At 40.2% G+C, this 23701-nt stretch overlaps 1 protein-coding gene across 10 annotated transcripts in view; it reads right to left on the bottom strand.

The window, feature by feature from the left end:
* The window catches only part of Dync1i2 (dynein cytoplasmic 1 intermediate chain 2), a 51075-nt gene extending 31096 nt beyond the window's left edge, over positions 1–19979 (bottom strand). For 2 of the 10 annotated variants that reach the window (XM_036185620.1, XM_036185626.1), the window contains exons 1-4: positions 19842–19979; positions 17534–17650; positions 14448–14565; positions 3165–3255 (exon numbers count right to left, since the gene is read on the bottom strand). In XM_036185620.1, coding sequence (XP_036041513.1) covers positions 3165–3255; positions 14448–14565; positions 17534–17641 — 317 coding nt within the window. In that variant the 5' untranslated portion in view covers positions 17642–17650; positions 19842–19979. Of the gene's footprint in view, positions 1–3164; positions 3256–4032; positions 4051–14447; positions 14566–16422; positions 16486–17533; positions 17651–19333; positions 19586–19618; positions 19795–19841 lie in introns of those variants that run through there. The other 8 variants (XM_036185622.1, XM_036185617.1, XM_036185616.1 and 5 more) reach the window with 8 other exon arrangements.
* Between the last annotated feature and the right edge of the window lie 3722 nt (positions 19980–23701).

Raw genomic sequence — 23701 nt, 5'->3', positions numbered from 1 at the left:
TCAAAAGTAGAAAAAAAGAAATAAGCATGGACTACCTAACTGAATAACCATCACTTAAATTTTAGAACAAAAGTGATTAAGAAAGAAAACAATAAAATGGAACATCCACATGCAAAACTGACCAGCTCATCCTTTTATACTTACTCGTAAATGATCAGCAGTACCAACAGAAAGTGTTTATCATTTAAAAAGAGTTATTCAACAGTATCCGACATTCTAATGTTGGCTCTATCTTCTCCTGTTCTTTGTGTGGACTAATCTTAGGCCACCCTGGCCAACAATGCAGCTGAGTGTCCAGGTCCACCTCACACATCTTCATGCATTTCCTGTGACATCTCTTCTCACTCCTCCATTAGCATCCTGCTCAGTATAGCTGGTTTCCCTTCACTTTCAAATCCAAGTAGTCGATTTAAATGCCATGTATTTAGACAGGCACTACTACTACTACTACTGCTTTAAACATCAACAAATTCTTTTCCCGTTATGGAAGTTGGAGATAAATCAACAAAATGCAGGTTTCTATTTGTATGTGTAAAATGGACAAATAGCCCTCTTGAAAGTTATTTCCAGGTGAGTCAGTGCTTTCACAGGACACTGAATTAAGATTTAAAAGTTCTTTTCTTTTCTGCTAAACTTACATAAAAACTGTTTTCTTTCTCAAAGTTATCAAGTAACTTATTTTCTTATTTTACAGTAAGTCATAAAATATACACTTTACATTAAGCACAAGATACATAATCTCCTTTGAGTATTTTGAAAAAGCATCTTCAAGCTAACGACACCATCACTACATCACTAGACTGGCATTCTATGAAGGCAGAGAAACTGTCTTGTGTGGTAAACTACAGTCGTCCAGACAAAGCTGGCAGTGTGATGAATATCTATCTGCTCCCCACACAGATACTTTTCTCACCAGTACTTCCTCCCAGCTTACAATAACCTAGCGCAGCTCTAGTAGTCTCCAGGTCATTTGTGGAGGATGACACTTTTTAACTCACATGAGCTTTAAAAATTCAGTCAATGTTACACAGTCCTTTTCAAAGCAAACGTACTGACAATGCTCTAAAATAAGCCCTCTCTTCCTCTTTGAAACCAGGACCAATGGACTCATAAAGTATAGATTATTTAAATAAAGATAGTATGTAATACTAAGGAATTTAGAAAATACGGAAACTTAGGCTGAGAAATATTTTCACTGTTATAACGTTGGTTGTAGAAGAGAAAAAAACCTTTTCATTTGAAAATACCAGTACTGACATATCTGTATAGAAGGGTGTGGAAATGCCAGGCATGGTGGCGCACACCTTTTATCTCAGCACTTGGGAGGCAGAGGCAGGTGAGTCTCTGAGTTTGAGGCCAGCCTGGTCCACAGAGTGAATTCCAAGCCACCCAGGGCTACATGGTGAGACCCTATATTAGGAACAAAAGCAAAAAGCATAGAAGCATAAACCAAACAGCTGTAGCCCTAAAAATTAATTTAAATTAAATTGCCTTCCCAATATATATTTTATAGAGTAATATTACTTGTCAAAAGAAAGCTTTATTTTTTTTTCTTAAATGACAGTTATCATTTACCTGCAACATTTGCATTGCTAGATTTGTCATTTTTTGGAAAATTTTCTGTACCTTTTATTTTAGATTTTATTTTTACGTATGTCAGTGTTAGCCTGCATGTATGTCTATGCAGCACATGTGTGCCTGATACCAGCAGAGATCAGAAGAAGGCATCAGAGTCTCTGGAACTGCAGCTAGAGATGGTTGTATCACAGTGAGGGTGATGGAAACCAAATCTAAGTCCTCTGCAAGAGCAATATGTGCTCTTAACTGCTGACTCGTCTCTCCAGCCCATTTCTATATCTTTCAATTGTTATTTTAGAACTGAATATAGTGTTGACTCTTGAGACCATCCAGCCCCTTTTCTTTGCAGGGTTTGTTATGAGGTTTTTGTTTGTTTTCTCTCTCAGAGTTAATTGTCTATTTTTATCTTTAATCAGAGGGACACATGCACACGTAAAAAAAAAAGATGAGAAGTTTTAATAACTCTTTTTCTTGTAGTACTGGGTACTCACAGCCAGGGCTTTGCACATGCTAGGTAAGTCCTTATTACTGAGCTATAATCTGGCCTTTAGAAGGATGTTAAGATGTTTTTCTGAGGGGGATATTTAACTTTGGCCCAAAATAAGGATTCTGAACCAACTGTGGATTTAGACCTGCTGTGTTTACTCTTGCTTCGGCTATAATAAAGGGGATGTTGGTAACTAAAAACTTGCCAACTGCCATGTACAAGGAGGCCACGGGAAGAATTGATAATACTTTCTTCAATATGGCCTTTAGGAAAAAAGATGAAATATTAGTGAATTTCTGAAAAACAAGTTTCAACATGTAGCAGAGTCCTAAAACAAACATGAAATAGTTGTATGAGGCAGACATAAGCTCAATAAAACTGCAAGTAAATCAAGTGTTTCCTTGGCAGTAATTCTTTAACACTGATACTTCGTGCATTATTTTACAATTTTATTTATGTGCATGTGTGTATACCTTGTTTGTCTGTATGTGTACAATGTGTGTGCTGTGCCCACAGAGGTCAGAAGAGGTCAGATGCCCTGGAACTATAGTTACAGATGGTTGTGGGCTGGCAGATGTGGGTGCTAGGAACTAAGCCAAGTCCTCTGTAAGAGCAGCAAGTGCTCTTAACTACCCAGCTCTGACATTTTATGTTATGGTTATTTTTTTTTTTTATCTTATTTAATAGAATCAGCTACTTAACAGAACAGAATTGGGCTGCTTAACTGAATTGTTTCAATGTTCAATTAGCAAGTGGGAAATTAAGTACAACAAAGATGTTATATAATATTTGTAGTTAAAATAGTCACACAATAACCAGTATATTTGTTTAAGCAGAACAAACTTAAATTCATGAACACCTCTATCTTTAATATAAATTATCATAAAAAACTACTTAACTATTTACTACTAATGTGTGATGGCTAAAACATTGTTGCAAAAATTTACCCCAGTTTACAAGAGAATTTCTATGCTATTTGGATTTTAAGAAGTAAATAGTAAGTCAACACAGATATTTAGACTCCTTCTAAAGCACTGATAGCACTTGGCACTGAATGCATTCTGTTCTATCATTAAAATATTAAAAAAGAATTACATACCTAGATCCCACCGCACCATCTCCAGAATCTTGGCTTCCAGCTTCGCTTGGTGTGCTCACAGATTTGGAGGATGGAGACATAGGAGGAGGAACTAAGTAGTGAAACAGACAGGTATCTGCTGTTACTACAATGAGAGCTTGTGGTATTTCAAATATAATTCAACATGAAGTAATTAACAAAAAAGGGAAAACTGATAAGAAATCCAACAACATCAATAAATGGGTGAAAATGAAGAGCAGGAAGAAAGGAAAAAGACAGTTAACAGCCATGCTAAGGACTCATGCAAGTTCTCTGCCAAGATGCACTCAGGCTTTCTATGTTTAAAGGGCAAGATTACGGAAAGATACATCTTCATCTTGTCCATCACCAAAGGCAGCCACCAATTTCAAAGGAGAACATTCCTTCTCACTTTTTTAATGTCACGCTTGTAAGACAATCCTATTTCATGTGTTAACTGTGATTACCCTCTCAAAATTAAAACTTTGAAATATGCTTCAAGTAATTTAATCTCTGGTTTTCTAAGATTTGTTTAAAAATATTAATCTCTGTCTAATAATTTTTCCTTTCAAACAATTTTAGGGCTGGGGACATAGCTCAGTGCCTGCTGAGCATGTGCAAGGTCCTGGATTTAATCCCTGGTGCCTCAAAAATGTAGTATTTAAAATCAGTTCATTTCTCTCCGCGGACAGGAGACAATTTAGAGAAACGAGAGCTCAAGGAATGGCTCCTTTAAAACGTTCATCAGTTTCCAGCAATGCGGATGGAAGTGCAAACAGGCCACACATAAACAGCATGCCTCTAGACATGATGCAACACATAAAGCAACACATGCAAATTACACACGGCAAGATGTATGGTAACTTCTTACCCCAGTACTCAGAAAAAACTGAACGTACAGACAAAGATACAGACACCCAAAACAGTCTTAATCCCTTCTTAGAGAAAACATACATTCTTCATAGTTTATAAAACAATAGCAACTGTTTTTCTCCAATGTTTCAACACCATGTAACAGCAGTTAAACGTGCACATTTCATGCTATGACATTTGGGAAACTTTTTGATTACCGTAGCAGGAAGTATAGGAGGCTCATCACTGCCATCTTCTGGTTAAATTTTTACCATAAATGTCCCCAATCCCAAGTATCTTTTTAAAATAATCTTTCAGTGTGCAACATTAAGTGACCAACACATTTTATGTTGCACTGACTTAATATCTACTAAACAGAAGGTAAATTCCTAGTTTTATCATCAGTAATATATGGGGGGAAAGCCATAGCTAGAATGCTTGTTTTCTGAGCTAATAGAGGTGATTTCTTGCTTGTATTTCAACCAGTATCAAAAACAAAACCAGTACTTCTAACATTATGATTAAATGTAACAGAAACAATCATGCAACCACATGAACTTGATTGACTTATGGTTGACACTGTGTTAGGTACTGCATGTATAATTCAGTATAGCTAGAAATGAATGTATCTAAAGTCAGGTAACAAGGTCAAAACCCTGTAGCTTCCTTCTCCTAGGCCCTGTCCTTGTCTTCCTGCCCCTCACTGTGAGGCTCCTCTACTCTAAGCTCCAGCTGCACACAGGATGGCAGTGTGTGACAGCTGCTTGTCTACTGGGCTGTAAACACAAATACATGTTTAGTAAATCATAGAGAGGCACTGTATTTCCATACCAAAGATCTTCAAAATAGAAAGTCCATGTTCTTTACAGTGTACATAGAACTTCATAACTGAGAAATGAATTTTTTTTACAGATAAATACTAGAGAGACTGAGGAAAATAGTAAAGTTATTATTAATCTATTTCTCTGTTAGGAAGCATCAGAAATATTTTCCATTTTCATTGTCTTTTCCTCTTTCTGGAGATTTCAAGTATCAATGATTCTATTCAATGAGTTCAATAATAACTCACTTTGTGAAGACTGCATTAAAAATGTCAGCAAAATTCTTTAGAAATAGGTTAAATAGTAATTACATGTACATAAATAGGTATATTAACCCAGTTCTGAAATGAATGTTTCAGAAAAAAAAAAAAATCAAGAGTGACAGAACTACCAAATTCTCATGGTGACTCAGCCATGTGCTCCCAGGGCTCAGGGCAGTTTAAAGCCAAGTGACGGAGAGGACACATTAACAAAGTCTAAGCTCTTATCGAGCTGACTAACTTCATCTTATAATAGTAAATAGAAAACAAGGGAATGGTAACATTAATTGACTACTACACTGTAACTCAGTTAGTTTCCGAAGAAAATGAAAGAATACAGTAGCTATGCAATGAGGCAGTACCACTGTCCTCAGACATCAACAAATCACTGAAACCGTGAAAACATACATTCAAGGAGGAGAAAGCCCCTGAACTCATTAGATACAAAGTCTTAGAAAAGACTCACTTCTGGAATTTATTTTAAACCATGGCTTGTAAATATAATTAGCTTTGAAAATATCATAAGCCATTATGTAGCTTTTGTTGAGTAATTAAAATATGACCTGCTTATCAAGACAGTAATTTGATCAGATTACCTTTATTTCAAGTTCTGTTTATAAAACAGCCAATAACAGGTTTTGCATTGTCATAACATATGCACATGAAAATGGATTTAAACTTCACAGAAGTTCATGGTACTTGTTCCTCTCTCTGAGAACCAGAGAGTGCGAACTGAAAACACAGCCCTCACTGGTCACACAGTAATCCTAAAGGAGTAACTGGTTCAGTCTCTTGGACGAAAGCTTTGTCAAGAAGACTTTTACTCACCACCTAAGACCTTGGCTTTCCAAGGATAAAAAATTAATATTACCGTGTTTGGTCAGTGAAGAAATATCTAGAATATTTGTAACCATAGAAACCTAAAAATGCACTTAGATTCAAGATTAACACTAACTCTGGTCAACTACTCACAGAGGCTTCAGAGGTGAAGGATTGTGTAGTAGAATAAACTCTGGGAAAAGAGCTTTTGCCAGGAAGAAGGGCACAGAAAAGGTAGGCAGACATGGAAGGTGAGTGCAGAGATTGAGAATGTTGGCATAGAGGCTGAATGGACAACTCAAAGTCATGACTCGGCTGGCACATCAGTCAACACACACACTACTCACACATCATGCCCCCTTGTGGATGGACACATGCTCCCAGCCTAGGCTTAACATTTACACTCTCTGCTTTCTCTATCCTTCTAAGAAACATTGCTTTAAATATTAACCTTTGAAATACTAATTTCTCCACTTACAATACCTCTCTTCTGATAATGAATATTAATGTGTTTTTGTTGTTTTGTTTTGTTTTTTGAGACAGAGTTTCTCTGTGTAGCTCTGACTGTCCTGAAACTCCTTCTGTAGACCAGGCTGGCCTCAAACTATCTCTGCCTCCCAAGTGTGATGCGCCACCACAGCCCAGCTATGAGTATTAATATTAAGAATATTTTCTTCAATATAATTTAGAGCATTAGAGAATTAAATTTTTCTTTGTTTTTTGAGATAAGGTTTCTCTGTATAACAGTCCTGGTTGTCCTGGAACTTGCTCTGTAGACCAGGCTGGCTTTAAACTCACAAGAGATCTGCTTGCTTCGGCCTCCTGAGTACTGGGATTAGAGGCCTGGCCCACCACACCTGGCCAAGTATTAATTTTTTATACAAAGTTAATAAAATAATTTTGTAGTATTAAACTATCATAAAAGCTGTGTGGTGGTGGCACATGTCTTTAATCCCAGCACTCAGGGGGCAGAAGCAGACAGATCTCTGAGTTCCAGGCTAGCCTGATCTACAGAGTGAGTTCCAGGACATCTAGGACTACACAGTGAAACCCTGTCTCAAAAAACAAAACAAAACAAAAAAAATCATAAAGAACCAACATTCTTTGCTATGAAATAAAAAAATTAAAAATTAAGCTACAGTTAAAAAATGACCTGGCAAATCTGATTTAAAATATCCAAAACTTAAAAAAAAATTCCAAACCTTAAAAGAAAATTCAGAGGGGAAAACAATAAAACAATACTTAACCAGCAATGCTGCACTTAACCTAGCTCCTTAGATATGGTGATACTTAAAAGTTAAAACATTTATTTTAGGCAATATCCAAATTTCAATTTCTTTCATGTATTTGTCTACAGTGTCTTAAAGAGGGTGTCTTTTGTTTGGTCTTCCCAAGTAGAAAGACAGGCTCTTAAAAACTGAACCAATATTTAAGGTCTAGCCTGCACTGACACCAGGGATAAAAATGTGAGTGATCCCCCTCTTAAGAATATCAGACAAAAACCAGCCAAACGGTCACATAAGTAACAATCTACCAGCAAATAGGACGGGATATTTTACTAATGACATGAAGAAGGTGGAGGAGGAGAAGGAGAAGAAGAAAAATCATATTAAAGCGTTTTGAACAGTAAACCTTAAATATGTTTCATAACGATTCAAGAAATTTTTATAGAGAAAAGAAAAAAAGTATCCGTATGCTAGGTCATGATACAAACTGGACTTTTAAAAAAACTATCATGTTTTTCTGGTGTCCTCAGAAGTCAGAAGGAGTCCCATCCCCTGGAACTGGAGTTACAAATGATTGTGAGCTACTAAACCTGGGTCCTCTGCAAGAGTAACAACTGTTCTTAACTGCTGAGCCATCTCTCCAGCCTCTGGGTTTGTTTGTTTGAAACTATGGATTATTGAAAAACACAAAACAAAAAAAACCCAACAACAACTTTATCCATATCTTGTACTCTTTGTGACATATTACAAATTACAAATGAGCACTGGGCATAACATTGGGGTTATAAGTGTATGTTTAAGGATTATGAAATGCATTTTGCCTAATTATTTTTTAAGATTTATTTTTAATTACATGTATGTTTATGTGGAAAGCACGTGCACAAGAATGCAGGTGACCTGAGAGGCCACAAGAGGGCATCAGATCCCCTGGAGCTGGAATTACAGGTGGTTGTCATCTACCTAAGGGGTGCTGGGAAGCTGGCCAGGTCTCCCGCTAGAGTTATACAGTCTTAGCTGCTGAACCAGCCTCCTGTCCTCTCACCCCTGCCCCACTTTTGCCTAACTATTTAAAGGCAACAAGATCACCACAGTGTGTTCAGCCTTTTATTGGTTTCATTATGTTAAATTAGCTAAGAGATGGAAAAGTCTAGAAATAAGAAGGGAAAAACATGTAGTGATCTGACTAGCAAATGGAAAAGCTAAAATCTTACACACAGTCCAGGCCACAGCAGCTATGGAAAGATAGTCTTAATCCTGTGTAATCAGCTTATGCTCTTTGGTAAACACAATTTCATATGCCCTTATATCATTTAAATTTTTGAATGACTTAAATGAAGGCAATAACACTTAGCTTGTTTCTCAAAGCCTGCTTACTGCTGCCCTAATCTGTTCTATTTTGGCCAGATCTAACTTTCTGCTCTTACAGGTGGCTAAAAATTCTAAATATTCCCATGTCGAGTAGTAAGGTTATATTTAATCAAGAAGATACTGGGGATGGAGACAGCTCAGTAGTCAAGAGAACTTGATGCTCTAACAAAATGTGCTGGCTAGTTTTATGTCAACTTGACAGAAGCTGAATCATCTGAGAGAAGCCTCAGTTGAGAAAATGTCTCCACAAAATCAGGCTGTAGGCAGGCTGGCCTGTAGGGCATTTTCTTAAGTAGTGATTGATGGAGGAGGGCCCAGTCCATTATGGGTGGAGCCACTGTGGGCTGGGTTCTACAAGGAAACAGGCTGAGCAAGCCTTGGGGAACAAGAGAGTAAGCAGCTCCCCTTCATGACCTCTGCATTGGTTCTTGTCTCCAGGTTCTTATCCTGTTTGAGTTCCGGTCCTGACTGACTTCCTTCAGTTGAATAGTGATGTGGGAGCATAAGGCTAATTAATCAACCCTTTCCTCCCCAAGTTGCTTTGGTCACGGTGTTTCATCACAGCAACACTAACTCTAACCAGACCACAGAAGATTCCCAGTTCAGTTCCCAGCACCAATATGGTGGCTGACACCCTCTTCTTACCTCTACAGACAGCAGGCATGCACATGGTACACACACATACATGCAGGTAGAAAGGTAGAACACTCAAAAAAGAAAAATAAACACTGAAAAAGTTCAAACCTTTTGGTAACCACTCACAGTCATGAAGTATATTTTCATTAAAAAGAAAAAGCACAGCTATTTACAGTTTTCCATAGTTTGGTGTAGCAAGAACATCAAAGGAACGGTTTGAAGGTGAACAACATTTTTTTACCTTTCATTCTCCCCTCTCTCATGTCTACACAAAACAACGGCATAAAGAAGAGACGTTTACAGCCAGCCTGGCCAGGAGGCACGAGTGCTGTGCAAGCCTGGAGGCTGAGTTCTGTCCCTAGAACCCATGGAAAGGCAGAAGAACTGGCTTAAGTTTTCCCTGGCATGTAAGCCGCCCTCCTAATTAATCTGACGAAATGACTCTACTAAACAGAAAAGAGAGCACGTGGGTGAGCTCTACCCTGCTCAGGCTCAGTCCCGGCATGAATTGCCAGACAGCTACAAAATGCCACCCAGTGCTGCAGTTGCCTCCGCTAAAATCACTTCTTTTCCAGTTCTGCTTGAGACAAAAATCAGCTTGTTACTGGTTAGGAACAGCTGACTTAGCAATATTTTTATTTGAATCAACTAGCCTCAGAGTTAACATTCGAAACTCAAGCCATCTAAGAGAGGCTACAAAATCCACGATTGAAGGCCAGTTCGTTCTGATGAGTACAGTTTCTATTTAAGGAAGTCTTGGCTTGAAATCCTCATAAACCCCTCCAGACGGTCCGCATGGCTCCCGTTGCTAAGCTGCACTAACTCTTCCCAGCTCCTGCCCTTAGAGTGCACAGGATCAAGAACTCACACAGATGGAGAGTGGAAACGGGATTGTTGGCGTGCTTCAAGGATTTGAAGAGTTTGTCAATACAATGCTGGTAGCTATCTCAGAGTTTGAAGCTATCGTGGGAGGAAAAGGATTGCTAAATTAGATCACATTCTGTTAAGTGGCAGTAATACAACAATGCTGGTTCTTGGACAAGGACCTAAAGTATGAATGGACTTTCTTGGCTTATACTAGATTCTGGATTTATTTTTAAACCTTTGATGTTTAGAGTCTTTAAGTCTCTGTTAACTGGAAATACTTTTGAAGATGTACATCCATTTTCCTAAGCTAATCATAGTTATACTGGAGTTGGTTTTTGTTTTGTTTGTTTTCTTAAAGGCTAGTAAAGGTTTTTTGTTTTGTTTTGATTTTGTTAAAAACAAAGCTTTTCTATCCTACCCTAGGATTTAAATCCCCTGGCCTCCACCCACTTCACTCTGCTGCTCTCTGGCTTATGACATTGAAACCACCTAGCTAAGCCTGGGTCTACCAGGGACTGGGTCCTCACTATTCCCTCCTCCTGGGTTGCTCCTACTGACAGCTTTAGCATGCTGGGCTCCTCCTGATCATTCTGTTCTTACTTTAGCATGCTGGGCTCCTCCTGATCATTCTGTTCTCACTCACATGGCTCTTCCTTGCCACAAAGGCCTGAAGACCCAAGTTTGATCATCTTTACCCACATGAAGGTGGAGAGAACCAACTTCACCAAGTTGTCCTCTGACCTCCAAATGTGCAATGTGGTACACACACTAATAACTACAAATATTTAGAAAGAAAAGAACAGCACTTAGTATTCTTCCAGAGAACCTTGGTTCAGTTCCCAACCCCTACAAGGTGGTTCACAAACACCCCTAACTCCAGTTCTGGGGGATCCTGTAGTGATATATTGTGTACCCTAATAAAGTTTGCCTGAGGATCAGAGGACAGAGCAAGACACTAGATTAGACACAGAGGCCAGACAGTGGTGGCACACACCCTTAATCCTATCACTTGGGAGGCAGAGATCCATCTGGATCTCTGTGAGTTCAAGGCCACACTGGGCTACATTACATTGCTCCAGTATAGGAGAGAAACAGAGCCAGGCAGTGGTGGCACACACCTTTAATCCCAGAACTTGAGATCTCATACCTTTGCTTGGGAAGCACACATGCCTTTAATCCCAGGAAGTAATATGGCAGGGCAGAAAAAGGTATATAAGGAGTGAGGAAACAGGAACTCACTCTCTTTAGGCTGAGGATTTTGTAGAGGTAAGAACTAGTGGCTGGCTGTTCTGCTTCTCTGATCTTTCAGCTTTCACCCTGATATCTGGGGCTCTTGAGTTTTTTATTCCATCTAGAAATTTGAACAACAGGATCCTACATCTTCTCTGGCCTCTAAGGCACACATATGGTACATATACATACATGTAGGTGAAACACACACATTAAAAAAAAAATCCCCAAAACAAAACCCCCAACAATTTACAGCTGATAAGAAGAGCTCTGATCACACAGCTTTCCTAGGTAGAATCTGTGAACTGTCTCCCGATAGCTACTCCAAGTCTAGCCTCAGCCTTCATTTCCAATATCCTTCCTCTGCCTACCTTGCCATCCAGTTAAAGTAAACCATGTGCTATTTCTCTGAGCACCCTTTCACGGCTTGGCTCACATTTCTTCTGGCTCTCCTTTCCCATCTATACACACCAACAGCTGACAGACACTGGGTAGCCAGGTCTACACAGCAAATTCCTGACAAGGCTGTACAGCAAGATCAAGACAGAAGGTAACTAGTAGACATGACTACATAAAATGAATGGCTCTTTTCAATAAAGATTAAGAAAGAGTCAGCAGGTAACTGATTAAGAGAAGGTTGTTTGTTGTTTGTGTTTTAAACCATGCAACAAAAGTCCTACAAACCAAAAGATAAAGACCTCAATAACAAACAAGCAAAAGAACATACAAGTGCAAATCCCAGAGGAGAAAAGCTGAATGACTGACAGTTACCAGGTGAGTATGTATTAAAGCATGTTAGGCTTATTACTACCTGTGATGGTTAGCTTTGATTGTCAGCTTGGCACAACCTGGAGTCACCTGGGAAGAGAGTCGTGATGGGGCACTGTCTACATCAGGTTAGTCTGGGGGCGCACTTGTGGGGGACTGTCTTAATGAAGTTAACTGATGTGGATGACACCACTCTCTAGTAAGGGGCTTCTGAACTGTGTAAAAGCAGAAACACTGGGCTGAGTGCAAGTGAGCAGCATGCACTCACTTTGCTCTGCTCTGGGCTGGGGATGTGATGGGACGAGATGGCTTGAGTTCTTGCCGCCACCTGATTTCTCTTTGACAGTCTGTGACTTGGAACTGTGAGCTAAAGTAAACTCTTCCCTAAGTTGCTTTTTGTCAGGAAATTTTATCACAGCAACAGAAATGCCCATCAAGTTGGCAAAAATTAGAAACTTGGAAAATATTCACTGATAATACAGACACATGAGGGTAAGCAATTGTAGCCACTCTTGAGACTGATAAGCAGAACCTAAGTAGCCTATATATAAAACATCACAGCCAAGTCAATTCCTGGACATATCCCCAGAGAAACTTTTCTGTCCTTCAAAGGGAAGGACTACATTCTCTGCAGTGTTGTTTATGGCATTAAAACAGACAGAAGCAACCTAAGTGCACAGTAGGGAACTGGAGAAGTAAAATATAATGCACAAGGGAATACAATACAGGTTAAAAATAACCAGACACGTATGTAGCAACATGGAATAAACAATTAAACAACACAGTGTTATCAATGTTAAACACACACAGATATGAAAAACATTAGAAATATAGGCACTCAGAAGATGGACCCAAAGAAGCCATGTATTCTAGAAATTCTAGAGTGGTTATTCTGGGATGGGAAGGAGAATTAGAACTGGAGAAAGAGGGCAAGCCTTTCCAGCCCACTTCTCTCAAGAACCACCACCAGAGGTAGGCTAGGAGTGAAGACATGTGAGCAAGTGAAATGGAAGTCCAAGGGGGCAAAAGGAACAGGGGAGGAAAAACATGGAAGAAAGCCAAACCCAACGGCACAGGAAACAAAAAACAAGACCCCTCAAGGACTGTACCACTAGTAAGTGATGTAGTTCAGTTACTAGGATTAAAAAAAAAAAAATCTAACTAATTTGTTATAAAATCAAAGTATATAGCACAGGATTACTAAAGACATAAAAGTTAATGTGCTATAGTCTTCAGATTCTATCAATAAGAAAAATAGGAGCAGGAAGAAGTAACAATGAACAGATCCTAAGAGTAATTAGCCTTTTTGTCTTAAAACCTTTAGAATACCAGCTTTACTAAGGACAGTGAAGTTCCACAACAGGCACACAGCAGTCACTCTGCTACTGCTCTGGTCTATGTCCCCTAGGCTAGATGCAATTAGCCTACACACCTGTAATCCCAGCACTCAGGAGGCCAAGGCAAAAGGATTGTGAGTTCAAGGTCAGACTGGGCAGAAAAATCCTGTCCCAAACTCCAAACAAGCCCCCAACAACCTGGAACATGGCTGAGGAGATAGTTCCCTTCGCCAAGTGCTTTCTGCACAAGTACAAGCGCCTGAGTTCTAGCCCCAGAACCAGCCTGGTGGCATATGCTTGTGGTCCCAGCCCGGGAGATGGAGACGGGTGGATCCCTGCACTCAATGGCCAGCAGCCTAGTCTACTCTGAGGGCCCTAGGTCAGGAAGGTGGGTAGCACCCAAGGAACCATACCAGGGTTATCTTTGGCTTCTACATGCATGGACACCTAACTGCATACACGCAAACACACATCACACATCACACACACAAACACACAAAGATGTTACCTCAAAAAATAACCTTGAAATGCCAGGTCCCTAAAGGATAAATGTCATTGCCACACTACAATACATTCTCCATAGCAGCACCCCAACACAGAACTATTATTACTTAAGAAAGCATTAAGTGTTTTCTGATTGTCCCAGTATCTCTAGGCAGCCTATTGGTCTAATGTAACTGTCAAAATGAATGACCCGGGAGAAGGACAAGAGCAAGTGAAATTACTAGCAAAGCAGCAGCCAGCATTATGTCTAACTGCTCCGAGAGAACACTATAAATTTCTCTTCCTTCTCATCTGCTTGTGAGTACCAGTGATATAACTGTGACTTGGTATACCTTTCCCTAGTATACAAAAAGGAATACACAGTTAAGATTAGGAAATATTCATCTTTAAATTTAACACCGTATGATGCACAGTAAATTACTGATTTAAATAAGAAAATTTGGTTTCATAGCTTGGTATGTGTTAATAGGTATTAATCTTGATTTCTCAAACAAATGAAAGAACTATATTCTACAAACCAATGCACTGAGCTCAACTGTGTCTGAGCCCGACAGACTATCTGCCTGTCTCCCATGAACAGATATAGTCAGATCCTTACCAATAGGGGAGTCTGTGGTCAGCCCCATGCTTTGAAGCAACGCCTCAGCTTCTCTTCTTTTTTTTTCAAGATCAGATTCTTCTTGCACAGAAACAGCAGCTTCCTTCTTCTGATCAGTCTAAATGTTTTAAGTTAAAAACTCAAGTTTATGTATAATATGACACATTGCTATTTATAAAAATATTTTATTTCAATTTTTTTAGTTTTATTTATATGATGTGTATGGTGTTTTACTTGAATGTTATGTATGTGCACCACATGTTTGCCTGGTGCTCACTGAGGCCAAAAGAAGATGGACCCCCTAGAACTGGACCTATCAATGTTTGTGAGCTGCCATGTGGGTACTGGGAATCAAACCCAGTCCTCAAAGAGAGCAGTCAGTGCAATTAACCACTGAGGCATCTCTCCAGCCCTATATGAAAAAAAAAATTTTTTTTTTTTTTCCGAGACAGGGTTACTCTGTGTAGCTTTGTGCCTTTCCTGGATCTCACTCTGTAGCCCAGGCTGGGAACTCACAGAGATCTACCTGCCTCTGCCTCCCAAGTGCTGGAATTAAAGGCATGTGCCACCACCGCCTGGCTAGAAAAATATTTTTAAACAAAGTGATAACTGTAAACTTTTAGGATAAAATTAGTTTTTAATATAACATTCTTTTTATAAATCATTCTCATTGGATCCATGTTTCTACAAACCAAGGCATCTCCACAAGTATATTTTCAAAAAGGCTAGGAATGATAGTTCATGCCTATAATCCCAGAATTCAGTGGGCAAAGAATTTCCCTGAATTCAAGGACAGGCTGGTCTACATAGTAAACTCCAGATCAGCCAAGGTTACATGCAAGAGTCTGTCTTAAAATGCATAAGTAACTTTTTAAGAAGCAAATACATCTTTAAAAAGCAGTCAATTTCAAATCTCTATAGTATGAAACTAATGACCAAAGAGAGGAATCATGGAAGTTTCCAACCCTATGGTACAAAAGCTTAGATATAAGTGTGACAGAGGGGGGAAATTAGATGAATTTAAGATATAAAAAGTAAGTAAGAGACAATTTGATTTGTTGGAAAAAAATTTTTTAAGTTCTACATAAAATTTTCAATGAATTTATATAAAGACTATTTATCAAAAACTCTTCTAGAGAAGCTGAAGAGATGACTCAGTGGTTGAGAGTCCACACTGCTCTTATGCAGGACCCGAGTTCAGCCCCCCAGCACCCATGTCTGGCAACTCACGACACCTCTAACTCCAGCTGTTAAACTCTCTTCTGGACTCTTCCTGAGGCACCTGTATTTATGTGTGTGTGTGTGTGAACACTAATTTTTAAAAAGTTCAGACATTGTCATTACTTTTCTTCGTGTTACTCATGTTGGCCTCAACTCTAGGGACTTGTGAAATCTTCCTTTCTAACCCTCCCAAGTAGCTAGGGTTACAAGCAAACGCCACGAAGGCCAGCTTTCAGGTCTTATTTTAGTAACAAAAACACATAGCTGGGATGGGTTAAAACCAAAATTTATATTTTTAATAAAGCAAACATTTATGTTAGAAAATTTTTACCAACTTTTTTTGTTGTTGTTTTGTTTTTTTCAAGACAGGGTTTCTTTGTGTAGCCTTGGCTGTCCTGGAACTCGCTCTATAGACCAGGCTGGCGTCAAACTCAGAACTCAGACATCTGCCTGCCTCTCCCTCCCAAGCCCAGCTGTCAACTTTTATTTTAGCTATTTATATATAATTTTAGAAAAATCTTCTAGCTACACGGGACAATTTCAACATGCTTAGAGCATATAAAATATCAAGTAAAGCTCAAGCTTTCAGTGAAAAGCTTGTTAAGTAAACAACTATTACTCATATGTTGAATGAATTTTGTTAGTCACAATATTTTTATGCCATATTAACTTATTTTCATCAAAATATAGCAAAAGAGATACTGTTATCAAGCTGACCCTTCACTGTGTGCAGTATAGTAGACTCACTGCTTACTGTCTCATGATGTTGTAAAGATTTTAAGTTAGACATCAATCCCGTAGTAATTATTCCTTAGAGGCTACTTATGGCCACCTGTAAAAAATAAAAATCAAGTTTGTTCTCACTACCAAACAGTTTGATGTTATAAATACTCTTTGGATCGACTCTGCCAGTCATCTGTGAATCAAATAGCCAATGCAAGCTTCAACTTTCTTCTGTATATCACAGAAAGGTTTGGGAAATTATAGGAAAAAGTAGGAAACTCTTCATTCCAGTCCTTAGAAGTATCTTAGCAATGCTGCACATAACTTCTGAGTCACTGTGTTAACTGTTTCTGCCAATGCTCTTTCTCTAGTTCCTGAGAGATGTCTAATAGTCGTGTTGTAGTGCTGGCATTTACATACATAAACTTGGTACAACAGGCACACTTAGGGCAAGTTATGGTATATTGGCCATTTGAAATGTATCTGTAATACAAGTAAACAAATCTGCCCGAAGAGCTACAATAGGAACGAATGTGTAAATGTCAATGTAGGACAAATGAAACATGTCCAGCTCAGAGCTAGTGTATATTTGTGATATTTATAGATTACAGTATGGGATAAGCAAAATCAGAAGATAAAAGTACTTTTTTGGTACTATCAAATCTACTGCTCAGTAAATATATTTTAACATTAAGTACATGCATATCTTCCACTCAAATAAATTGTTATATATAGCTGTTTGCCAGTAATATCATTCTAGCAAATTAGCAAAGTATCTGAATAATGAATTTATTATGATAAACATATACATATGCTATCTTATAAAGTATTATAATGCAGGTGACTTTACTTGGCATAAAATATATCCTTAGAAGACTACAGGAATAAATTCAATTTCCATAACTCAAAACTTAGAAATGCACCAACTGATATGAACTACTCCTGGCCTGTTAAGGTACATACTGTACCTGTCCATCGCTTTCATCTGCTGAGCTGTAGAGTAAGATCCACTGGTGATGCTACATTGACAACAGCAACTGCTTGTCATCAACTCGCCTGCAGTTCTTACTGGAGGGCTAAGCACCTGAAACTGAGTGGATTTATGTATGAAGGGGATGTTTGTTTTATCAACTCAAACATACTTCCTTTTTTTTCCTTTCCTCTTCTTTTCTCTTCTTTTCTTCTCTGATTTGGGCCAACCGCTGCTTCTTACGTTCCAACTCGGCTTTTAATTCACTTTTGTCCGACATGATTGTGACCTTAAAAAGCATACCAACATTTACAATCATCATTACATTGATTAAAAAAAAGTAGCAGACTTAAAATTTACCAAGAAGCTAGGAATTTCAATGCTACCTAAGGGAGAACACACAAGTTTATTTTTAAATAATAAAAACAGATGCATACTATTAAGACAAAAGAAAAATGATGAACAAATATGTGAACAAGTATCACCCAAAACTTGAGCACAATAGCTAGCAGACAGTGAGTGCTTTAATGCTCCTAAGACCAAATTTAACAATGTCTCACTCTGTAGCCAGGCTGTCCTTGAAATCATGATGTAGCCTAGGATGTCCTCATGGCAATCCTAGGGTTACAGGAGTCAGCCAGCACACCCAGATCCAAAGGTTTTTGATGACTCTGTATTTGAGTACTAGGTAATAAAAGTCATAACTAGTGTTTAAAACAAAAGACAGGGTTGGCATTAAACTTAAGTCTTAACAGGGTATGATGGTTCACACCTATAATCCCAGCTCTCCAAAAGCAGGGCAGGAAGATTTTGAGTTCCAAGTAGCCTGGGCCATATATAGCAAGAATGGTTAGTCTTCAGCCACGAAACCAAAAATATTAACAGAGATTTATGCATTTGTTCCAAGAAACTTGATAAAAACACTGAATGGTTAGAAAGAAAATTCCTAAAAATTCTTTAAGTTCCATAGATGTTCCATAACGATCAAATGAAATGATATTTTCCCACCCTTACACTTTCTCACAGCATTTGGATGTGATTATCATCTATTTGAGTCTGGGACTGTTTTGTCATTTCTGTGACCTTCACAGTGTGGCAATCTTAACATTAAAATGATAGTGGCTACATGAATCCTGTGTAAGGCAGATGGACTTACAAACATGAACATGACTTCATACTGTCGTGAAGGAGTGATGAACTAGGATCTTTCTGAACTAGAAAAGTAACCTTTGGGCTGAATGTAAGTTAGGAGCCAGGAACTTGTTACCTTATCTACATTACTGGTTTACTTTCTGTCAGTGTCTCTCTCAGCACAATTTCAGGAATATATGTTTTAGATTTAGGGAACTGGACGAACAACATCTTGAAAATCTTAGGAGGCTCTCTTAGGAAACACAATAAATTTGGATTCAGGGCAAGTTGGTAAGGAGGCAAAATTCACCTACTGTAAATGCAAAAGGGAAATCTTGATTACAGTACTCCAGAAAGACTGACAGGACAGAGGACAAAAGTGGTGAGCAGGTGACAGGGAAATCCCTTTAATATAATCATATCAAATATACTCTTACATATACTCCCAGCCAAGTCATTTGAACAAACTCACAAAGCAAGAGCCCGTGTTTCTTCACCCACCCTTTCCATGTCTCTAAAAAGCTTCAGACTGTAAGGGCTGTTGAAGAGAGCTTCCATACACATTACTCTGCACTCGAGGTTATTTTCTGTTTACGGCTAGCTGTCAACAAGTATACCAATCCTACCTGCTATCTAGATTAAAGAGATCTATCTTCAGTCGACCGTAACTAGTCTGTTCGGCTGAAGCACAGGTGATCAGCTGCTCCAAAACCTCTCAAGTGTTCAGAGACCTCCACAAAACACACACACACACACACACACACACACACACACACACACACACACACACACACACACACACACACACCACACCCCCCAGGTGCCTGGATATGCTGCCCACCTAAGTAGTAGCGACCTTTATTCGTAAAACCAAGCGAAGCTTAAGGAATTAGTTTCTCCCTGGGCTTAAGGCCAAGAGGACGCGCGGTCCGGGCTGGGGTGTGTCCCGGCCCCGAGGCTCCGGTCTCCGGCGGAGGGTCCCGAAGTGTTGCCAAGGGCGGCAGTGGCCTCCCCAGGCCTAGAGTCACCAGGGCCGGCGCTGTCAGAACGATCGCCGGCCGGCCCCGCGACCTCCGACGCGGCCACCGGCGGCAACGGGGCCTTGAAGGAAGCGCAGCCGACCCACCTGTCAGGTGGCAGGGTGGAGAAAGCTTCCTCCGGCCGGTAACTTCCCGGGAACGTCCCTCTCCAACTGTCCCCACCGCAGATCCGCGGCGTCCCAGACACACAAAGAGGGATGGGCGGCGGCCGCTACGGCGAGGGCCAAGGGACAAACGTCTGCGCAGAGACGCGGTCGCTCACAGAAGCAGAGTCGCGGCCGCCTGGCGGGGAGGGGCGGAGTTACTTACCTTGTGTGAAGCCTAAACTGACGGGTGAAACAAGATATACACCGGCCGCAGGGCCCGAAGTGTTTCCGCTTTGGCAAAAGCTGGACAACTGCACCTCACATCCTGGGGCGGAGCCCGCAACACACCAGAGAACTACAAGCCCCGGCAACTGGGCGCATTGCATGGTTGTGGGAATTGTGGCCCCCGATAGAAGCAAGGTATGCTGGGAAATGTAGTCTCTCCTAACTTCAGTCTCCAGCACCAAGGCCCTCCTTCTGCCCTTAAAATGCCAATAGGAACATTCCGTCTCCTGTCTTGAAAGTGTTTTCTTTGGTTGAATAGTGCTCACAATGTTGTATGTGTTGTTTCTTAAGCTCCGTAGCCCAACATTGACAAAAATCTTAGGAAATTCTGTTTTCCATAATGAACCTGAGAAAGGGACACTTTTTAAGGAGTTTATCTATAGACATGTACCTTACCTGTAGATAGAACTTTAGCGCCTACAAGGGAGCCTCCCGCGCCGGTTGTGTGTGTATGTTTATTGAGGATTCGTGTAGCATGTAACACAAGATCTAAATAAAAAGATACTAATTAGTGTATAAAATAATTTATAGCATTTTATAGTAGAATACCTTTCTCTTATTGGATCTGATTAGATTTTAAATATAAAGAAAATTATTGAAATGTGAATTTACCAGAAATGTATGGGTTGATACACATGGCTTGAAATGTTTATTTGAATAATTTGAAGCATTATTTGCCAAGTATTAAAGCTAATACCAAAGCATTATCTTTCTTATCTTCTAGAAAACTGAGTACATTGTTTAAGTTTAGATTGTTCTCAAATTTGAAGTTCTAAAATTTCAAAGAGTATTTAGCTATACAAACTTTGTTTCCTTCTTTCCAAATATTTAGTTTTTGTTTATTTACTTGAAAAATTCTTCTGAGCGTCACTCATTGTGTACCAGGAATGGGGCTTGATACTAGAAGAGCTAAAACATCTCCTCTTCTCAAGGGAGAGACTGGGTTCTCAGTTCAATCAACTATTAGGACAAGACTGAGTAAGCCATAGAACTAGGAGAGAGAGGAAACATTTCATGAAGAGATGATTCTAGAGACAAGGTTTTTGATTCTGGAAAGTGGATGAGATGTTAGCCATGTAAACAAGAAGCAGAAAGATACCAGGGTACCATAGGGGGAAGGCGGAAGAGAAGGAAGAAAAATAGGATCAAAGAAGAGAGAGCAGAGCATGGTGGAGAATCAAGGAATAATTCAGAAGGGCTATAGGCTAAGACCTGGGGATCGAAGCCATGGGAAGGACGAAGTCTCATATCCAGCTTAGATTGAGACCTGAGGTGGTGAATGTAAGCAAAGATTTTAAAGAGGAGAATGGCATGATCATGCTTACATGTTGGATAGTTCTTTAGAAACGGACTGGAGAAAGGCAATTTACTGGTGTTTTCTTGGTTCCTCTGATTCTTTCCTGCCCTTTTATACTGAACTCTGTGGTTTTCATGCTTGGGGGTGCCTCTCTAAGGACTGTTCTGTGTAGGACCTCTCAGGGAGGGCATGGTGGTACAAGGTTTTATTTGCAGCTCAGGGGTTGGGGGCCTGGCAGGGATAGGCAGATCTCTGAGTTCAAGCCAGCCTGGTCTACATAGTGAGATCCGGGACAACCAGGGTTACACAATAGAGAGTCCCTGTCTCAAAAAACCAAAACCCAAACAAACAAACAAAAAAGGAGTCCCCCAGGCAAGGATACAGCAGCTGGAAAATGAAGACGTTGTAGTGCGGTGTTGCTGGTTATTCACATAGGCAGTCACTGAGCTGGTTCTCTGGAACAGACCAAGAAATGAATGTCTGGGGGAAAATGGAAGACTGAGCCTCGGAGAAAGAGAAGGTAGCAGCTTTTCTTTTCTGGATGGAAGGCCTAAGGTCCTGAGTCCACTAACTGGACTCTGGCTGGGGTTTTATAGAGCTCCTGAGTCCCCCCTTTCCCTATTGGTCCTGTTTAGATGCCATCACCTAACCTGATTTCCCAATGTTTCTCCTCAAAGTATCTTCTGGGGATAGAGGCTGACATCTCAGGGAGCCTACTTCACTCTCCGTGTCTACCCATTCCTCTAACTCTCCTTTGTGGGACCCTCTTCCCCACTCCTCCTCTTCTCAGTTACATTGGCAGCAATGATTTCATTCTACCAATGATTTCAGCTCTTCCTCCTTCTATAACTCCGGTTCTCACTGGCTTCTGGTGACTGTTTTCTCCTTTTCTTTCTCTTTTATTTCTTTATCAACTGGTCTATTATAGCTATTCTCCGAGTGCCACCTCATCCATTAAAAAAAAATTCTTACATTTGTGTGTGTGTGTGTGTGTATGTGTGTGTGTATGTGTGTATGTGTGTGTGTATGTGTGTGTGTATGTGTGTATGTGTGTGTATGTGTGTATGTGTGTGTGTGTGTGTGTGTATGTGTGTGTGTATGTGTGTGTATGTGTGTGTGTGTGCGCACGTGCCCTTGTACTATAGTGTGTGTATGTGTGTGTGTGTGTGTGTGTGTGTGTGTGTGTGTGTGTGTGTGTATGTGTGTATGTGTGTATGTGTGTGTATGTGTGTGTATGTGTGTGTATGTGTGTATGTGTGTGTGTGTGTGCGTGCGCGCGCACGTGCCCTTGTACTATAGTGTGTGTATGTGTGTATGTGTGTGTGTGTGTGTGTGTGTGTGTGTGTGTGTGTGTGTGCACGTGCCCTTGTACTATAGTGTGTGTGTGTGTGTGTGTGTGTGTGTGTGTGCGTGTGCCCTTGTACTATAGTGCACATGTGGAGATCAGAGGACTACTTGCAGGAGTTTGTTCTCATTTTCCACCAAGCCGGTCCTAAGGATTGAACTCAGGGTGGACAGGTTTGGCAGCAAGTGCCTTTGCCTACAGAGTCTTCTCCTCAGCCCCATCTCATCCCTGTTTGCTCACTTACTATTGCTTAGCTCTCTTTACCCCTCTCTCAGAGGGATGCGAGAAGAGGAGAAGGGGAGGGGAGGGGAGGGGAGGGGAGGGGAGGGGAGGAGAGTTTGGAAGCAGAGTGTAGTGTTGGAAGATTTGGGGATGGCATCAGAAACCATAAAGACACCAAGGCATTATTAATAGAAACTAGGAAAAATATATCAGAGAAATGTTAAGGTTATGCAAATACTTTTATAGCAATAAAGCATAGTAGTCACCCAACTGAGTTTTCTACTGGATACCTAAACCTGTTGGGTAAAACACCCCCCTTCTTATGTCAAGGCATTGGAAAGGAAGTAAGAAATGCTTAGGATTAAAAAAAAAAAAAAAAGGAGAGGTTTGGGGATATAACTCAGTGGCAGAGAGTTTGCCTAACAAGTGTGAGATCCCAAATTCAATCCACAACACAGAGGGCAAGACAAGGTGAGATGAACTTCATATAGGTGAACTTCATAGCTTAACCTGGTGGACTCCACAGCCTTGTAGGGTAAGCACAAGCCAAAAAGCCCACCAGTGCCTACTTCACACTTCCCAATGCATCTTTGATGGAAGAAATCCACCCCAACCCTGACTCCCCTTCTGGAAAATGTCCAGCAGCCTGACTCTCTGTGGCTCTGGAACCAAGCAGTCTCTCCTGAGAATAAGCTCTCACAGAAATAAAAGTTGCAGCCTGGAGTGGTAGTTCCCAGATAGTTCATGAATGCACAAACAAAAGCTGGTTTAATGCTGGGGCAGACTTGCTCTCTGGGCTTGGAAGGAGCAAAAATAAATGATAGCATCTGGTGGTTTGAAAAAAAATGGCCCCAAAGGGTGTGGCATAATTAGGAGGTGTGGCCTTTTGGAGTGAGCGTGGTCTTGTTGGAGGAAGTGTATCACTGTGGAGGCG

Source organism: Onychomys torridus, chromosome 4, assembly GCF_903995425.1.
Source record: "Onychomys torridus chromosome 4, mOncTor1.1, whole genome shotgun sequence".
Classification (NCBI taxonomy): domain Eukaryota; kingdom Metazoa; phylum Chordata; class Mammalia; order Rodentia; family Cricetidae; genus Onychomys; species Onychomys torridus.
Note: the sequence above shows the minus strand (reverse complement) of the source record. Positions and strands in the feature narration are given on the sequence as shown.